This window comes from Protomyctophum bolini (genome assembly GCF_963924005.1).
Source record: "Protomyctophum bolini genome assembly, chromosome: 6".
NCBI classification, from domain to species: domain Eukaryota; kingdom Metazoa; phylum Chordata; class Actinopteri; order Myctophiformes; family Myctophidae; genus Protomyctophum; species Protomyctophum bolini.
Genome location: NC_137867.1, coordinates 49479951 through 49495488, shown reverse-complemented (window position 1 = coordinate 49495488; position 15538 = coordinate 49479951). Strand labels below are relative to the sequence as shown.

Below are 15538 nucleotides of genomic sequence, written 5' to 3'. Positions count from 1 at the left end.
TTCTGTGGTCTCTAACATTACACCTATAGCTACATGTTTAAGCATTTATTTCATATCTACATGTCTTCTGTGGACTCAAACATTACACCTATAGCTACATGTTTAAGCATTTATTTCATATTTAAATTTCAGGTCTGACACTTATTTCAGACATGCTGTAGTATGTGAAGAGTCTGCCTGTGCTAACTAAAGAAACTAAAAGAAAGCTGGTGACAAGCTGGAATTTGCGCGATGGCAGTCCCTCAGTCAAATCTGGTCACATTTAGTTTTCTTTTCCTTTTAGTTTTCTTTTTCCTTTTAGGTTGTATGACCTCGATTACAACCCAAAACAACCTGAACTTTAAACATTGAAATTAAATGAAACACAATGACGAACATGTAGGACTTACATTGACACTGGTCGCAGCAGCCGGACGGGTCTTTGACCGGCGCCAGTCCGTTCGCACACGCCACCGGTTTATTGGGGCAGCTCACGCGCTCGTAGCCGACCTCGCCGTTGTCGCAGCTCGCTCTGAGACACTTGTTCTCCATCCAACTCTCACCGTGCTGTCGTGGGAAACAAATCACAACGACGGTTCATGCAGGTGAAAGGGCCGTGGGTTTCACAACCATCTCTGATCACTGTTATGGTGGGTTTCACAACCATCTCTGATCACTGTTATGGTGGGTTCACAACCATCTCTGATCACTGTTATGGTGGGTTTCACAACCATCTCTGATCACTGTTATGGTGGGTTCACAACCATCTCTGATCACTGTTATGGTGGGTTCACAACCATCTCTGATCACTGTTATGGTAGGTTCACAACCATCTCTGATCACTGTTATGGTGGGGTTCACAACCATCTCTGATCACTGTTATGGTGGGTTTCACAACCATCTCTGATCACTGTTATGGTGGGTTTCACAACCATCTCTGATCACTGTTATGGTGGGTTCACAACCATCTCTGATCACTGTTATGGTGGGTTCACAACCATCTCTGCTCACTGTTATGGTGGGTTCACAACCATCTCTGATCACTGTTATGGTGGGTTCACAACCATCTCTGATCACTGTTATGGTGGGTTCACAACCATCTCTGATCACTGTTATGGTGGGTTTCACAACCATCTCTGATCACTGTTATGGTGGGTTCACAACCATCTCTGATCACTGTTATGGTGGGTTTCACAACCATCTCTGATCACTGTCAGTTTACGAACTTTCTGTGCTGAAGCTTATATTTATAGGAGTAATTACCAAGACACATTTGACATAGTACATTTTAGAGGATCGCCCAAAGCGTAGCAGATGCATATACGGCATAAACAAACACACACACACACACACACACACACGTGCACATAAACACATACGTCGTGCATGTATACGTGCAGGCCGGTGTACACGTTCATAACTCTGAATAATCGCTGCTTACAGTATGTGTACAGTACGAACCTGTCGGGGCGGACGAGTGTCCGTGCAGTTACAGTTGGTGCAGCTGGTCGTAGTGCTGGTAGTGTGAGTCGTAGAGGTGGAGGTTGGTGTGGTTGTGGGTGTGGGTGTGGTTGTGGGTGTGGTTGTGGGCGTGGTTGTGGGTGTGGTTGTGGGCGTGGTTGTGGGTGTGGTTGTGGGTGTGGGTGTGGTGGTTTGGCAGGTGTAGCCGCGGATCTCCACATGACAGCTGTCGTCGCAGTAGCCCGTGTAACTGCAGCCGTCGGCGTCAGACACGTTGTAGACGACCGAGCCTAGTGACGGTGAGGAGAGACAGATCAGGGACGGACAGACAGACAGACAGACAGACAGACAGACAGACAGACAGACAGACAGACAGACAGACAGACAGACGGTGAGGAGAGACAGATCAGGGACAGACAGACAGACAGACAGACAGACAGACAGACAGACAGACAGACAGACAGACAGACAGACAGACAGACAGACAGACAGACAGACAGACAGACAGACAGACAGACAGACAGGCGGTGAGGAGAGACAGATCAGGGACACCGAACACTTATTAGAAGGGCAATCTAGACCTGGTATTTAAACCCATTTAGACCTGAGGACAATTCATCTTAAATCCTTAATTACTGTAGCTTAAAACCGACTATTTATGAAAGGGGGGGAAAAATCAGAATTAAGTCTATTTAAAACACACTTTCTGATTGGCCAAATGAGAACGCTGGTATGGAGGCAATGTAGGCAAAGAGTTCTGTTACGAACTGACGTCAGCTTCAAAGATAGGAAAGGCTTGACGTGTGAATTATTCTGTACTTTTTAAACATTCAACGTCGTAACATAGTAATGTCTAATATATATGACAGGGGGAAAAAAATAACGAAAATCGTGACTGGACTCACCGGCAGGAAAGCTTCTTCCGTTATGACGGCAGTTGCATATCTGAGGGGAGGTAGGAGATGTTGGAGGTTTTGGAGGTGTTGGGCCTGTCACAGGGGTGAAGGGAGGAGTTGTAGTAGTTTGGGTGGTGGTGGTTGGAGTTGTTGTTGGGGTGGTGGTTGGAGTTGTGGTCTGGGTGGTGGTGGTGCATATCGTATTTTCTGACGTGCAGCATTTGACTCTGGCCTGATAATCGTCACACTGCTGTGAACGTTGTTTGTAGTTGAAACATGTGAAACCATGTTGTGGTGTACAGGTTACATTCTGATGACGCTGGGAGCCCTTCGTGGATCTACATTCTAGGTCGTCTGGAGCTGAACACATGTTATGACCAGCAGCAACGATGTCATCCATGGATTCGATGACTCCACCTTCAGTGCCAGTCGTGGCTTTGTGAAGATTGACCCAACCTGACCAGGAACAACGTACTGTTGTACATGTTGGTGGTGTGGTTTCTGTTGGGGTAGTAGGTGTAGTGGTTGATGTAGTAGTAGTTGATGTTGGGGTGGTGGTAGGAGTTGTAATGGTGGTAGGAGTTGTTGTTGGGGTGGTGGTTGGAGTTGTACTGGTAGGGGTGGTGGTTGGAGTTGTATTTTGGGTGGTGGTTGGAGTTGTACTGGTAGGGGTGGTGGTTGGAGTTGTATTTTGGGTGGTGGTTGGAGTTGTACTGGTAGGGGTGGTGGTTGGAGTTGTATTTTGGGTGGTGGTTGGAGTTGTTGTTGGGGTGGTGGTTGGAGTTGTATTTTGGGTGGTGGTTGCAGTTGTTGTTGGGGTGGTTGGAGTTGTGGTTTGGGTGGTGGTAGGAGTTGTTGTTGGGGTGGTGGTTGGAGTTGTGGTCTGGGTGGTGGTGGTGCATATCGTTGTATTTTCTGACGTGCAGCATTTGACTCTGGCCTGATAATCGTCACACTGCTGTGAACGTTGTTTGTAGTTGAAACATGTGAAACCATGTTGTGGTGTACAGGTTACATTCTGATGACGCTGGGAGCCCTTCGTGGATCTACATTCTAGGTCGTCTGGAGCTGAACACATGTTATGACCAGCAGCAACGATGTCATCCATGGATTCGATGACTCCACCTTCAGTGCCAGTCGTGGCTTTGTGAAGATTGACCCAACCTGACCAGGAACAACGTACTGTTGTACATGTTGGTGGTGTGGTTTCTGTTGGGGTAGTAGGTGTAGTGGTTGATGTAGTAGTAGTTGATGTTGGGGTGGTGGTTGGAGTTGTACTTTTAGTAGTTGAGGTTGTAGTGTAGTGTGGGGTGGTGGTAGGAGTTGTTGTTGGGGTGGTGGTAGGAGTTGTTGTTGGGGTGGGGGTAGGAGTTGTTGTTGGGGTGGTGGTAGGAGTTGTTGTTGGGGTGGTGGTAGGAGTTGTTGTTGGGGTGGTGGTAGGGGTTGTTGTTGGGGTGGTGGTAGGAGTTGTTGTTGGGGTGGGGGTAGGAGTTGTTGTTGGGGTGGTGGTAGGAGTTGTTGTTGGGGTGGTGGTAGGAGTTGTTGTTGGGGTGGTGGTAGGAGTTGTTGTTGGGGTGGTGGTAGGAGTTGTTGTTGGGGTGGTGGTAGGAGTTGTTGTTGGGGTGGTGGTTGGAGTTGTACTGGTAGGGGTGGTGGTAGGAGTTGTTGTTGGGGTGGTGGTAGGAGTTGTTGTTGGGGTGGTGGTAGGAGTTGTTGTTGGGGTGGTGGTAGGAGTTGTTGTTGGGGTGGTGGTAGGAGTTGTTCCACAGCTCTCCGTCTTGCAGCACTTCACTTTTATCTCGTAGTCCAAACAAATGGGGGGGAACTGTTTCTCTTTCTGGCACAACAGCCCGACTGTGGTGTCGCATGTTACATCCTGAGTTATCGGAAGTCCCGCAAATAAAGAAGCCTGGCACTCCACTGACACCGGATTCTTGCAGATGTCATGTCCATGCGCCATTATGTTTTGGATTGTTTCGTTGTCGCCCATGCCGCTTGTAAACGATGGGTAATCCACATTGATCCAGTCGGACCACTCGCACACCACGTGTGGTGTGCAGGATGGTGTGGTGGGCAGGATGGTGTCGCAGGAAGGTGTCGTTGCTGTAGTGTAGGTTGTAGTGTAGTGTGGGTTGGTGGTAGGAGTTGTTGTTGGGGTGGTGGTTGGAGTTGTACTGGTAGGGGTGGTGGTAGGAGTTGTTGTTGGGGTGGTGGTAGGAGTTGTTGTTGGGGTGGTGGTAGGAGTTGTTGTTGGGGTGGTGGTAGGAGTTGTATTTTGGGTGGTGGTTTGAGTTGTTGTTGGGGTGGTGGTAGGAGTTGTATTTTGGGTGGTGGTTTGAGTTGTTGTTGGGGTGGTGGTTGGAGTTGTATTTTGGGTGGTGGTAGGAGTTGTTGTTGGGGTGGTGGTTGGAGTTGTATTTTGGGTGGTGGTTGGAGTTGTATTTTGGGTGGTGGTAGGAGTTGTTGTTGGGGTGGTGGTAGGGGTTGTGGTTTGGGTGGTGGTGGTGCATATCGTTGTATTTTCTGACGTGCAGCATTTGACTCTGGCCTGATAATCGTCACACTGCTGTGAACGTTGTTTGTAGTTGAAACATGTGAAACCATGTTGTGGTGTACAGGTTACATTCTGATGACGCTGGGAGCCCTTCGTAGATCTACATTCTAGGTCGTCTGGAGCTGAACACATGTTATGACCAGCAGCAACGATGTCATCCATGGATTCGATGACTCCACCTTCAGTGCCAGTCGTGGCTTTGTGAAGATTGACCCAACCTGACCAGGAACAACGTACTGTTGTACATGTTGGTGGTGTGGTTTCTGTTGGGGTAGTAGGTGTAGTGGTTGATGTAGTAGTAGTTGATGTTGGGGTGGTGGTTGGAGTTGTACTTTTAGTAGTTGAGGTTGTAGTGTAGTGTGGGGTGGTGGTAGGAGTTGTTGTTGGGGTGGTGGTTGGAGTTGTACTGGTAGGGGTGGTGGTAGGAGTTGTTGTTGGGGTGGTGGTAGGAGTTGTTGTTGGGGTGGTGGTAGGAGTTGTTGTTGGGGTGGTGGTAGGAGTTGTATTTTGGGTGGTGGTTTGAGTTGTTGTTGGGGTGGTGGTAGGAGTTGTATTTTGGGTGGTGGTTTGAGTTGTTGTTGGGGTGGTGGTTGGAGTTGTATTTTGGGTGGTGGTAGGAGTTGTTGTTGGGGTGGTGGTAGGAGTTGTGGTTTGGGTGGTGGTGGTGCATATCGTTGTATTTTCTGACGTGCAGCATTTGACTCTGGCCTGATAATCGTCACACTGCTGTGAACGTTGTTTGTAGTTGAAACATGTGAAACCATGTTGTGGTGTACAGGTTACATTCTGATGACGCTGGGAGCCCTTCGTAGATCTACATTCTAGGTCGTCTGGAGCTGAACACATGTTATGACCAGCAGCAACGATGTCATCCATGGATTCGATGACTCCACCTTCAGTGCCAGTCGTGGCTTTGTGAAGATTGACCCAACCTGACCAGGAACAACGTACTGTTGTACATGTTGGTGGTGTGGTTTCTGTTGGGGTAGTAGGTGTAGTGGTTGATGTAGTAGTAGTTGATGTTGGGGTGGTGGTTGGAGTTGTACTTTTAGTAGTTGAGGTTGTAGTGTAGTGTGGGGTGGTGGTAGGAGTTGTTGTTGGGGTGGTGGTTGGAGTTGTACTGGTAGGGGTGGTGGTAGGAGTTGTTGTTGGGGTGGTGGTAGGAGTTGTTGTTGGGGTGGTGGTAGGAGTTGTTGTTGGGGTGGTGGTAGGAGTTGTTGTTGGGGTGGTGGTAGGAGTTGTTGTTGGGGTGGTGGTAGGAGTTGTTGTTGGGGTGGTGGTAGGAGTTGTTGTTGGGGTGGTGGTAGGAGTTGTTGTTGGGGTGGTGGTAGGAGTTGTTGTTGGGGTGGTGGTAGGAGTTGTTGTTGGGGTGGTGGTAGGAGTTGTTCCACAGCTCTCCGTCTTGCAGCACTTCACTTTTATCTCGTAGTCCAAACAAATGGGGGGCAACTGTTTCTCTTTCTGGCACAACAGCCCGACTGTGGTGTCGCATGTTACATCCTGAGTTATCGGAAGTCCGGCATATCTAGAAGCCTGGCACTCCACTGACACCGGATTCTTGCAGATGTCATGTCCATGCGCCATTATGTTTTGGATCGTTTCGTTGTCGCCGAAGCCGCTTGTAAACGATGGGTAATCCACATTGATCCAGTCGGACCACTCGCACACCACGTGTGGTGTGCAGGATGGTGTCCAGGATGGTGTCGTTGCTGTAGTTGAGGTTGTAGTGTAGTGTGGGTTGGTGGTAGGAGTTGTTGTTGGGGTGGTGTGAGGAGTTGTACTGGTAGGGGTGGTGGTAGGAGTTGTTGTTGGGGTGGTGGTAGGAGTTGTTGTTGGGGTGGTGGTAGGAGTTGTTGTTGGGGTGGTGGTAGGAGTTGTATTTTGGGTGGTGGTTTGAGTTGTTGTTGGGGTGGTGGTAGGAGTTGTATTTTGGGTGGTGGTTTGAGTTGTTGTTGGGGTGGTGGTTGGAGTTGTATTTTGGGTGGTGGTAGGAGTTGTTGTTGGGGTGGTGGTAGGAGTTGTATTTTGGGTGGTGGTAGGAGTTGTTGTTGGGGTGGTGGTAGGAGTTGTGGTTTGGGTGGTGGTGGTAGGAGTTGTTGTTGGGGTGGTGGTAGGAGTTGTGGTTTGGGTGGTGGTGGTGCATATCGTTGTATTTTCTGACGTGCAGCATTTGACTCTGGCCTGATAATCGTCACACTGCTGTGAACGTTGTTTGTAGTTGAAACATGTGAAACCATGTTGTGGTGTACAGGTTACATTCTGATGACGCTGGGAGCCCTTCGTAGATCTACATTCTAGGTCGTCTGGAGCTGAACACATGTTATGACCAGCAGCAACGATGTCATCCATGGATTCGATGACTCCACCTTCAGTGCCAGTCGTGGCTTTGTGAAGATTGACCCAACCTGACCAGGAACAACGTACTCTTGTACATGTTGGTGGTGTGGTTTCTGTTGGGGTAGTAGGTGTAGTGGTTGATGTAGTAGTAGTTGATGTTGGGGTGGTGGTTGGAGTTGTACTTTTAGTAGTTGAGGTTGTAGTGTAGTGAGGGGTGGTGGTAGGAGTTGTTGTTGGGGTGGTGGTTGGAGTTGTACTGGTAGGGGTGGTGGTAGGAGTTGTTGTTGGGGTGGTGGTAGGAGTTGTTGTTGGGGTGGTGGTAGGAGTTGTTGTTGGGGTGGTGGTAGGAGTTGTTGTTGGGGTGGTGGTAGGAGTTGTTGTTGGGGTGGTGGTAGGAGTTGTTGTTGGGGTGGTGGTTGGAGTTGTACTGGTAGGGGTGGTGGTAGGAGTTGTTGTTGGGGTGGTGGTAGGAGTTGTTGTTGGGGTGGTGGTAGGAGTTGTTGTTGGGGTGGTGGTAGGAGTTGTTGTTGGGGTGGTGGTAGGAGTTGTTCCACAGCTCTCCGTCTTGCAGCACTTCACTTTTATCTCGTAGTCCAAACAAATGGGGGGGAACTGTTTCTCTTTCTGGCACAACAGCCCGACTGTGGTGTCGCATGTTACATCCTGAGTTATCGGACGTCCGGCATATCTAGAAGCCTGGCACTCCACTGACACCGGATTCTTGCAGATGTCATGTCCATGCGCCATTATGTTTTGGATCGTTTCGTTGTCGCCGAAGCCGCTTGTAAACGATGGGTAATCCACATTGATCCAGTCGGACCACTCGCACACCACGTGTGGTGTGCAGGATGGTGTCGTTGCTGTAGTTGAGGTTGTAGTGTAGTGTGGGTTGGTGGTAGGAGTTGTTGTTGGGGTGGTGGTTGGAGTTGTACTGGTAGGGGTGGTGGTAGGAGTTGTTGTTGGGGTGGTGGTTGGAGTTGTACTCGTGGTAGTTGAGGTTGTAGTGTAGTGTGGGGTGGTGGTAGGAGTTGTTGTAGGGGTGGTGGTTGGAGTTGTATTTTGTGTGGTGGTAGGAGTTGTTGTTGGGGTGGTGGTAGGAATTGTTGTTGGGGTGGTGGTTGGAGTTGTATTTTGTGTGGTGGTAGGAGTTGTTGTTGGGGTGGTGGTAGGAATTGTTGTTGGGGTGGTGGTAGGAGTTGTTGTTGGGGTGGTGGAGGTGGAACAGGCCTGGTGGTCGCAGCAGTAGACCCTGACCTGGTAGTTGATGCAGAGCTGCAGCGGGCCCTGCTGGTCCTGGTTCCGGCAGGTCAGTCCCCGGGCCAGGTCGCAGCTCACCACCTGTCCCACGTCCTCCAGGCGGGCGTCGGGGTACTTCTGCGCGCGGCAGTGGATGCGGCGCGGCGCGGCGCAGACGGTGTGTCCCGCCGCGCGGATGTTCTGGTAGGTCTCGGCGTCGCCGCCGGGCGTTCCCATGGTGGGGAAGCTGGTGTCGAACCACGGCGACCAGGAGCACGGACTGCACGCCGTGGTGGTCTGTGTGGGAGCTGGTGGTGGATCACACACAGATACGGAGATTATCGTACATACGTCCAGGCCAACACTGGCGAGGAGGACACATTATTATACAAAAGAACAGGTTGGAAAATGGGTGACGTTCCTTTAGTTTAACCCATTTTGAGCTGAGATCAGATTCTAAAAATGTCTGATGTCAGATGTCAGATTCTATGTCAGTTGGTTCCCCAAAATGGGTTAAAGGGATGATTGTGACATAAAAACAAGGGTTTTTTTTTTTAATTTGTTTTGGTTTTCTGAGCTCAATTGCACCCGACAAAGGTGAACTTTTAACATTCACTTCCACCCTGAGACGTCTCAGGGTTCAGGGTGTTAGTTAGTGTTCTATCGAGACGTCTTGGAAAGCCCGGTCAGGCAATCTCTCAGTGCAACTGAGGTCCAAATGGTTCAGATTGGTGCAGACTGCAGGGAAGATCTAAGGAGGTAAGACAACTCCCCCCCCCCCCTCTGCAGTCTATTTATGAGCAGGCTACACTAAAACTGGCTAAAAAAGAAGAAAAAAAGGTCAGTGATGTTACCCATGTTTTAAATGGCGAGTTTGTACTTCTGCCCTCTGGGAAGAAGATACAAAGGGCTGTATTTTGCGTGTCTTAAGTACCAGGTCTTATTACCTATAACTTGAGTAAACTAAAGACCTGGAGGCGTGGTCAATGCCATTTGGCTATTCTGAGTAGATTTGGCTATTCTCACGCCTCCAGGTCTTTAGTTTACTCAAGTTATAGGTAATAAGACCTGGTACTTAAGACACGCAAAATACAGCCCAAAGAACCAAAGAAGTGGAAGTACATCAGATTTTCTTTTTTTTTTAATCGTTTGTACCAGCATCAACCCCCGGGGGCCGCCAGTTGCCCATGTGTGTTCTAGGTGTTTAAAAAAAGTTTCTCCTACTTGACGCGGGCGTGGTGGTGAAGACGACGGGCGTGGTGAAGACGAAGGTGGTGCTGGGGGTCGTGGGGGTCGTGGTGGGCGTGGTGCTCGGCCGCGGCGTGGTCCCACACGGGGTCACGGTCCTCAGGACGGAGCCGCTGGCGCCGCACACCGCCGTGATGCAGTTCCCGTGTCCGTCCGTGGTGTTGTAGATGGTCTGGCCCTCGGCATACCTCTCCTTGTTGTACGTGCAGTAGCACTCTGTTGTAGCGTACAGCATAAGTTAACCCATTCTGACCTGAGATCAGATTCATACGAGGTTTCCACTGGACACACACACACTGGTCTGATTAACCCATTCTGACCCGAGATCAGATTCTAAAAATGTCAGTCGTTCTTCGATTCTTCAAAAATAGCAGACCTACAAGCGGCGCGCTACGAGCTTGTAGATCTCATGAGTTAATAACCCCCCTAATCCCTCCCCAATAACCCCCCTAATCCCTCCCCAATAACCCCCCTAATCCCTCCCCAATAACCCCCCTAATCCCTCCCCAATAACCCCCCTAATCCCTCCCCAATAACCCCCCTAATCCATCCCCAATAACCCCCCTAATCCCTCCCCAATAACCCCCCTAATCCCTCCCCAATAACCCCCCTAATCCCTCCCCAATAACCCCCCTAATCCCTCCCCAATAACCCCCCTAATCCCTCCCCAATAACCCCCCTAATCCCTCCCCAATAACCCCCCTAATCCCTCCCCAATAACCCCCCTAATCCCTCCCCAATAACTTTTACCCACTGTATTACTGTATTTTGATCCAGTAATGTGTGCATCCATACCATGTATATGTATTTTATATGTATTTAATGTGTGCATCCATACCATGTATATGTATTTTATATGTATTTAATGTGTGCATCCATACCTTGGGGGTTGTGATGACATTCGATGGACGTGTAATTACAGATGCTTCAGGAGAGAAGAAGAACAAAACAAAACTATTAGCAATTTCAACTGAGGGACCTGTGGTGTTAAAATGACTAAGAACTGAAGGACCTGTGGTGTTAAAATGACTAAGAACTGAAGGACCTGTGGTGTTAAAATGACTAAGAACTGAGGGACCTGTGGTGTTAAAATGACTAAGAACTGAAGGACCTGTGGTGTTAAAATGACTAAGAACTGAAGGACCTGTGGTGTTAAAATGACTAAGAACTGAAGGACCTGTGGTGTTAAAATGACTAAGAACTGAAGGACCTGTGGTGTTAAAATGACTAAGAACTGAAGGACCTGTGGTGTTAAAATGACTAAGAACTGAAGGTCCTGTGGTGTTAAAATGACTAAGAACTGAAGGACCTGTGGTGTTAAAATGACTAAGAACTGAAGGACCTGTGGTGTTAAAATGACTAAGAACTGAAGGACCCGTGGTGTTAAAATGACTAAGAACTGAAGGACCTGTGGTGTTAAAATGACTAAGAACTGAAGGACCTGTGGTGTTAAAATGACTAAGAACTGAGGGACCTGTGGTGTTAAAATGACTAAGAACTGAAGGACCTGTGGTGTTAAAATGACTAAGAACTGAAGGACCTGTGGTGTTAAAATGACTAAGAACTGAAGGACCTGTGGTGTTAAAATGACTAAGAACTGAAGGACCTGTGGTGTTAAAATGACTAAGAACTGAGGGACCTGTGGTGTTAAAATGACTAAGAACTGAAGGACCTGTGGTGTTAAAATGACTAAGAACTGAAGGACCTGTGGTGTTAAAATGACTAAGAACTGAAGGACCTGTGGTGTTAAAATGACTAAGAACTGAAGGACCTGTGGTGTTAAAATGACTAAGAACTGAAGGACCTGTGGTGTTAAAATGACTAAGAACTGAAGGACCTGTGGTGTTAAAATGACTAAGAACTGAAGGACCTGTGGTGTTAAAATGACTAAGAACTGAGGGACCTGTGGTGTTAAAATGACTAAGAACTGAAGGACCTGTGGTGTTAAAATGACTAAGAACTGAAGGACCTGTGGTGTTAAAATGACTAAGAACTGAAGGACCTGTGGTGTTAAAATGACTAAGAACTGAGGGACCTGTGGTGTTAAAATGACTAAGAACTGAGGGACCTGTGGTGTTAAAATGACTAAGAACTGAAGGACCTGTGGTGTTAAAATGACTAAGAACTGAAGGACCTGTGGTGTTAAAATGACTAAGAACCGAAGGACCTGTGGTGTTAAAATGACTAAGAACTGAAGGACCTGTGGTGTTAAAATGACTAAGAACTGAAGGACCTGTGGTGTTAAAATGACTAAGAACTGAGGGACCTGTGGTGTTAAAATGACTAAGAACTGAAGGACCTGTGGTGTTAAAATGACTAAGAACTGAAGGACCTGTGCATCCCCCCCCCCCCCCCCCCCCCCCCTCTGCCTACCAGGACTGGCAGTTCTGCGCGGTGGGCACGGGGTCGCCGTCAGCGTAGCGTGTCCCGTTGTCGTCGTAGCAGCCGCACTGTCCCCGCGCCACACACGTCCGCGAGTCCTCGTCGAAGTAGGGAGTAGCAGGAGGACATTTGGGATAGCAGCCTGTCGGGGAACACAGGGGTTTTAGTTTGAGTCATTTAGGGCTCCGCTAAACCCCTTATCCCTAAACTTCTTTGCCTTTATTTAATATTTTGCAAAACATTTTTGAATAGTTAAAATAATAATAATAATAATAAAGCACCCTCTAGTGGAGGTATATGGGCAGCCAGGGCGGAGCAGGTCCCGGACGGGTTTCTGCACGTCTTCATACAAGGAGATCCACATGGCTTGTAATGCCACTCACAGCCACCAGGGGGGTTGTAGTAGTCGCAGAACAGAGCTGGAGGAGAATAAAGGAAGAAGAAGGAAAAAAATCACACCCGTGTGAACTGAGCACTGACAGACAGACAGACAGACAGACATTGTTTGTTCCATTTGTACACTCTCTCTTAAATGTTTTTATCCCACGATTTTGTAACCCATTTTTCACCCCTGTGTCAATCATCTAATGTGATCCTGTGCTCTACACACCCTCCACCAACCTAGTCCCCATATATGGGGGACAAGGGGAGACCAACCTAGTCCCCATATATGGGGGACAAGGGGAGAGCAACGGACTTTCCCTGGTTGGACGTAGCGCGTGGAAGGAACACGTTAATCCAACCAGTTCCTTTCCCCTCCATCAGGCTGGCCAGGGGGAGGCAGTTTAGAGACCAGGATTACTGCATGTTTTTGTGAGGGTATCTACCCTAGGGGACACGGGGAGAACATGTGAGGGTACCTACCCTATAGGGGACACGGGGAGAACATGTGAGGGTACCTACCCTAGGGGACACGGAGAGAACATGTGAGGGTACCTACCCTAGGGGACACGGGGAGAACATGTGAGGGTACCTACCCTAGGGGACACGGGGAGAACATGTGAGGGTACCTACCCTAGGGGACACGGGGAGAACATGTGAGGGTACCTACCCTAGGGGACACATGGAGAACATGTGAGGGTACCTACCCTAGGGGACACGGGGAGAACATGCAAACTCCACACAGAAAGGCCCTTTCGCCAACCCCGCCTGCGGGTATATGGGCACTGATGACGTGGAGGAGGAAACACAAACATGCCGGCAGCACCCACAGCGTCCCGAGCGGGAGTCGAACCCAGGAACTTCTAGCTGTGAGGCGACAGTACTATACCGACTGTGCCACCGTGCCCCACATTTGTACACTCTCAGTGGTTAAAAGGATATTTCACTGGGTCATTCCATCATCTACCCAGGCTCATGTGAACACCCCCCGGGACAGGACAGTGTTTTAACCCATTCTGACCTGAGATCAGATTCATACGAGGTTTCCACTGGACACACACTGGTCTGATTAAACCCATTCTGACCTGAGATCAGATTCTAAAAAATGTCAGTCGTTCTTTGATTTTTCAAAAAATAGCAGACCTACAAGCTCGTAGCGCGCCACTCGGTGGCGCGCTATGAGCTTGTAGATCTGCTATTTTTTCAATAGCTAAAGCATAACATAATGCTAACACCAAAATGGGTTCCCGTTCAGAATGGGTTAAATGTGTGACATTTGATATAATTAATTTGAGGCGTCTACAGTGAAACTCACGGCAGATCTTGGGCGTCCGCCAGGCGACGCACACGCCCGCGGCGTTGCAGGCCTCGGCGTACGCCGTCACGGCCGTGCAGAAACACTCGCAGTCTCCGCCGGAGTCGCAGGCGCACGAGTCAAACACGCACGCCTCCAAGTAGGGCATGGGATCCACCTGCAGAGCCAATCACAGCGCAGTACCCGTTAGCTGTCAAGTCATTATTATTATTTTTTTTGTAGCCCATTTTTCACCCCTGTGTCAATCATCTAATGTGATCCTGAACAATGTGGACCCTGTTGTAAACAAGTGTAATGCTTAATTGGGTCGTCCACTCACAGTTAACAGTCTTCGTGTTGAGTTTGTGCTTGAAATGTATACTGTAATTCTGCAAACTGTTAATAAATATTTCAATCAATCAATCAATCCTGGGCTCTACACACCCTCCACCAACCTAGTCCCCATATATGGGGGACAAGGGGAGAGCAACCTAGTCCCCATATATGGGGGACAAGGGGAGAGCAACCTAGTCCCCATATATGGGGGACAAGGGGAGACCAACCTAGTCCCCATATATGGGGGACAAGGGGAGACCAACCTAGTCCCCATATATGGGGGACAAGGGGAGACCAACCTAGTCCCCATATATGGGGGACAAGGGGAGACCAACCTAGTCCCCATATATGGGGGACAAGGGGAGAGCAACGGACTTGAACTCATGCTTCCTTCATGCCTGAGTGTCCAAGTTGCTCCTTTACACCTGACAGGGGGGAGTTTCCCTGGTTGGACGTAGCGCGTGGAAGGAACACGTTATTCCAACCAGTTCCTTTCCCCTCCATCAGGCAGTCAGTCATTCATTCTTGTGAGATCTAGCACTAGTTGGTGAAAGCTTCATTTGCTCAGGGAATGAACAAATAAATAAATAGAGGCTTCGTGGGGTGTGTAATTTATAGAAAATACGTTTTTTTGCGCTCAACTACTCTTGTTAAAGTTAAAAGTGTCTGCTGTGAAAGAATATATATACACCGGTATTCAAAGATTTGCACACATGTTCACGACTTTTCAAAAACAGCAGAGCTACAAGTTTGCGATCAAGTGGTCTTGATATCGGAAGGTCGCTTATAGTTCGTATCCCCGGACCGGCACGTTAAAATGACCACCGCTGAAGTGCCCTTTGAGCAAGGCATTGAACCCCTACCATGAAATGTTCTATGAGCAGGGCCTGGCTGTAAACAAGTTCTTGAGCTTAGTCCAGTTACCCTGCAGGTAAACATAGTAACTTTCCTTTCCTTAGTCCAGTTACCCTGGGTAAACATAGTACCTTTCCTTTGTCCAGTTACCCTGGGTAAACATAGTACCTTTCCTTTCCTTAGTCCAGTTACCCTGGGTAAACATAGTACCTTTCCTTTCCTTAGTCCAGTTACCCTGGGTAAACATGGTACCTTTCCTTTCCTTAGTCCAGTTACCCTGGGTAAACATAGTACCTTTCCTTTCCTTACAATTTACAATTTACAATTTAGGCATTTAGCAGACGCTCTTAATCCAGAGCGACTTACATTAAGCAAGAACAAAAAGCATGGGGAATACATCACATTAGTCCAGTTACCCTGGGTAAACATAGTACCTTTCCTTTCCTTAGTCCAGTTACCCTGCAGGGTAAACATAGTACCTTTCCTTTCCTTAGTCCAGTTACCCTGGGTAAACATAGTACCTTTCCTTTCCTTAGTCCAGTTACCCTGGGTAAACATGGTACCTTTCCTTTCCTTAGT

The 15538-nt window shown here is 48.6% G+C and overlaps 2 protein-coding genes across 2 annotated transcripts in view; both read right to left on the bottom strand.

Moving 5' to 3' along the window:
• The window catches only part of LOC308317409 (intestinal mucin-like protein), a 31120-nt gene extending 28229 nt beyond the window's left edge, over positions 1–2891 (bottom strand). Inside the window, exons 1-3 of the mRNA XM_080766387.1 lie at positions 2346–2891; positions 1441–1730; positions 390–546 (exon numbers count right to left, since the gene is read on the bottom strand). Coding sequence (XP_080622513.1) covers positions 390–546; positions 1441–1730; positions 2346–2736 — 838 coding nt within the window. The 5' untranslated portion in view covers positions 2737–2891. The remainder of the gene's footprint in view (positions 1–389; positions 547–1440; positions 1731–2345) is intronic.
• Positions 2892–3463: 572 nt separating this feature from the next.
• LOC308317084 (mucin-2-like) overlaps positions 3464–15538 on the bottom strand; it is a gene marked incomplete at its 3' end in the record, with an annotated part of 49869 nt that continues 37794 nt past the window's right edge. Inside the window, exons 27-39 of the mRNA XM_080765875.1 lie at positions 13790–13946; positions 12375–12512; positions 12085–12235; positions 10593–10636; positions 9688–9927; positions 8455–8771; positions 8048–8422; positions 7301–7408; positions 6548–6670; positions 5828–5935; positions 5114–5221; positions 4370–4510; positions 3464–3613 (exon numbers count right to left, since the gene is read on the bottom strand). Of these exons, the coding sequence (XP_080622001.1) occupies positions 3464–3613; positions 4370–4510; positions 5114–5221; positions 5828–5935; positions 6548–6670; positions 7301–7408; positions 8048–8422; positions 8455–8771; positions 9688–9927; positions 10593–10636; positions 12085–12235; positions 12375–12512; positions 13790–13946 (2160 nt within the window). The remainder of the gene's footprint in view (positions 3614–4369; positions 4511–5113; positions 5222–5827; positions 5936–6547; positions 6671–7300; positions 7409–8047; positions 8423–8454; positions 8772–9687; positions 9928–10592; positions 10637–12084; positions 12236–12374; positions 12513–13789; positions 13947–15538) is intronic.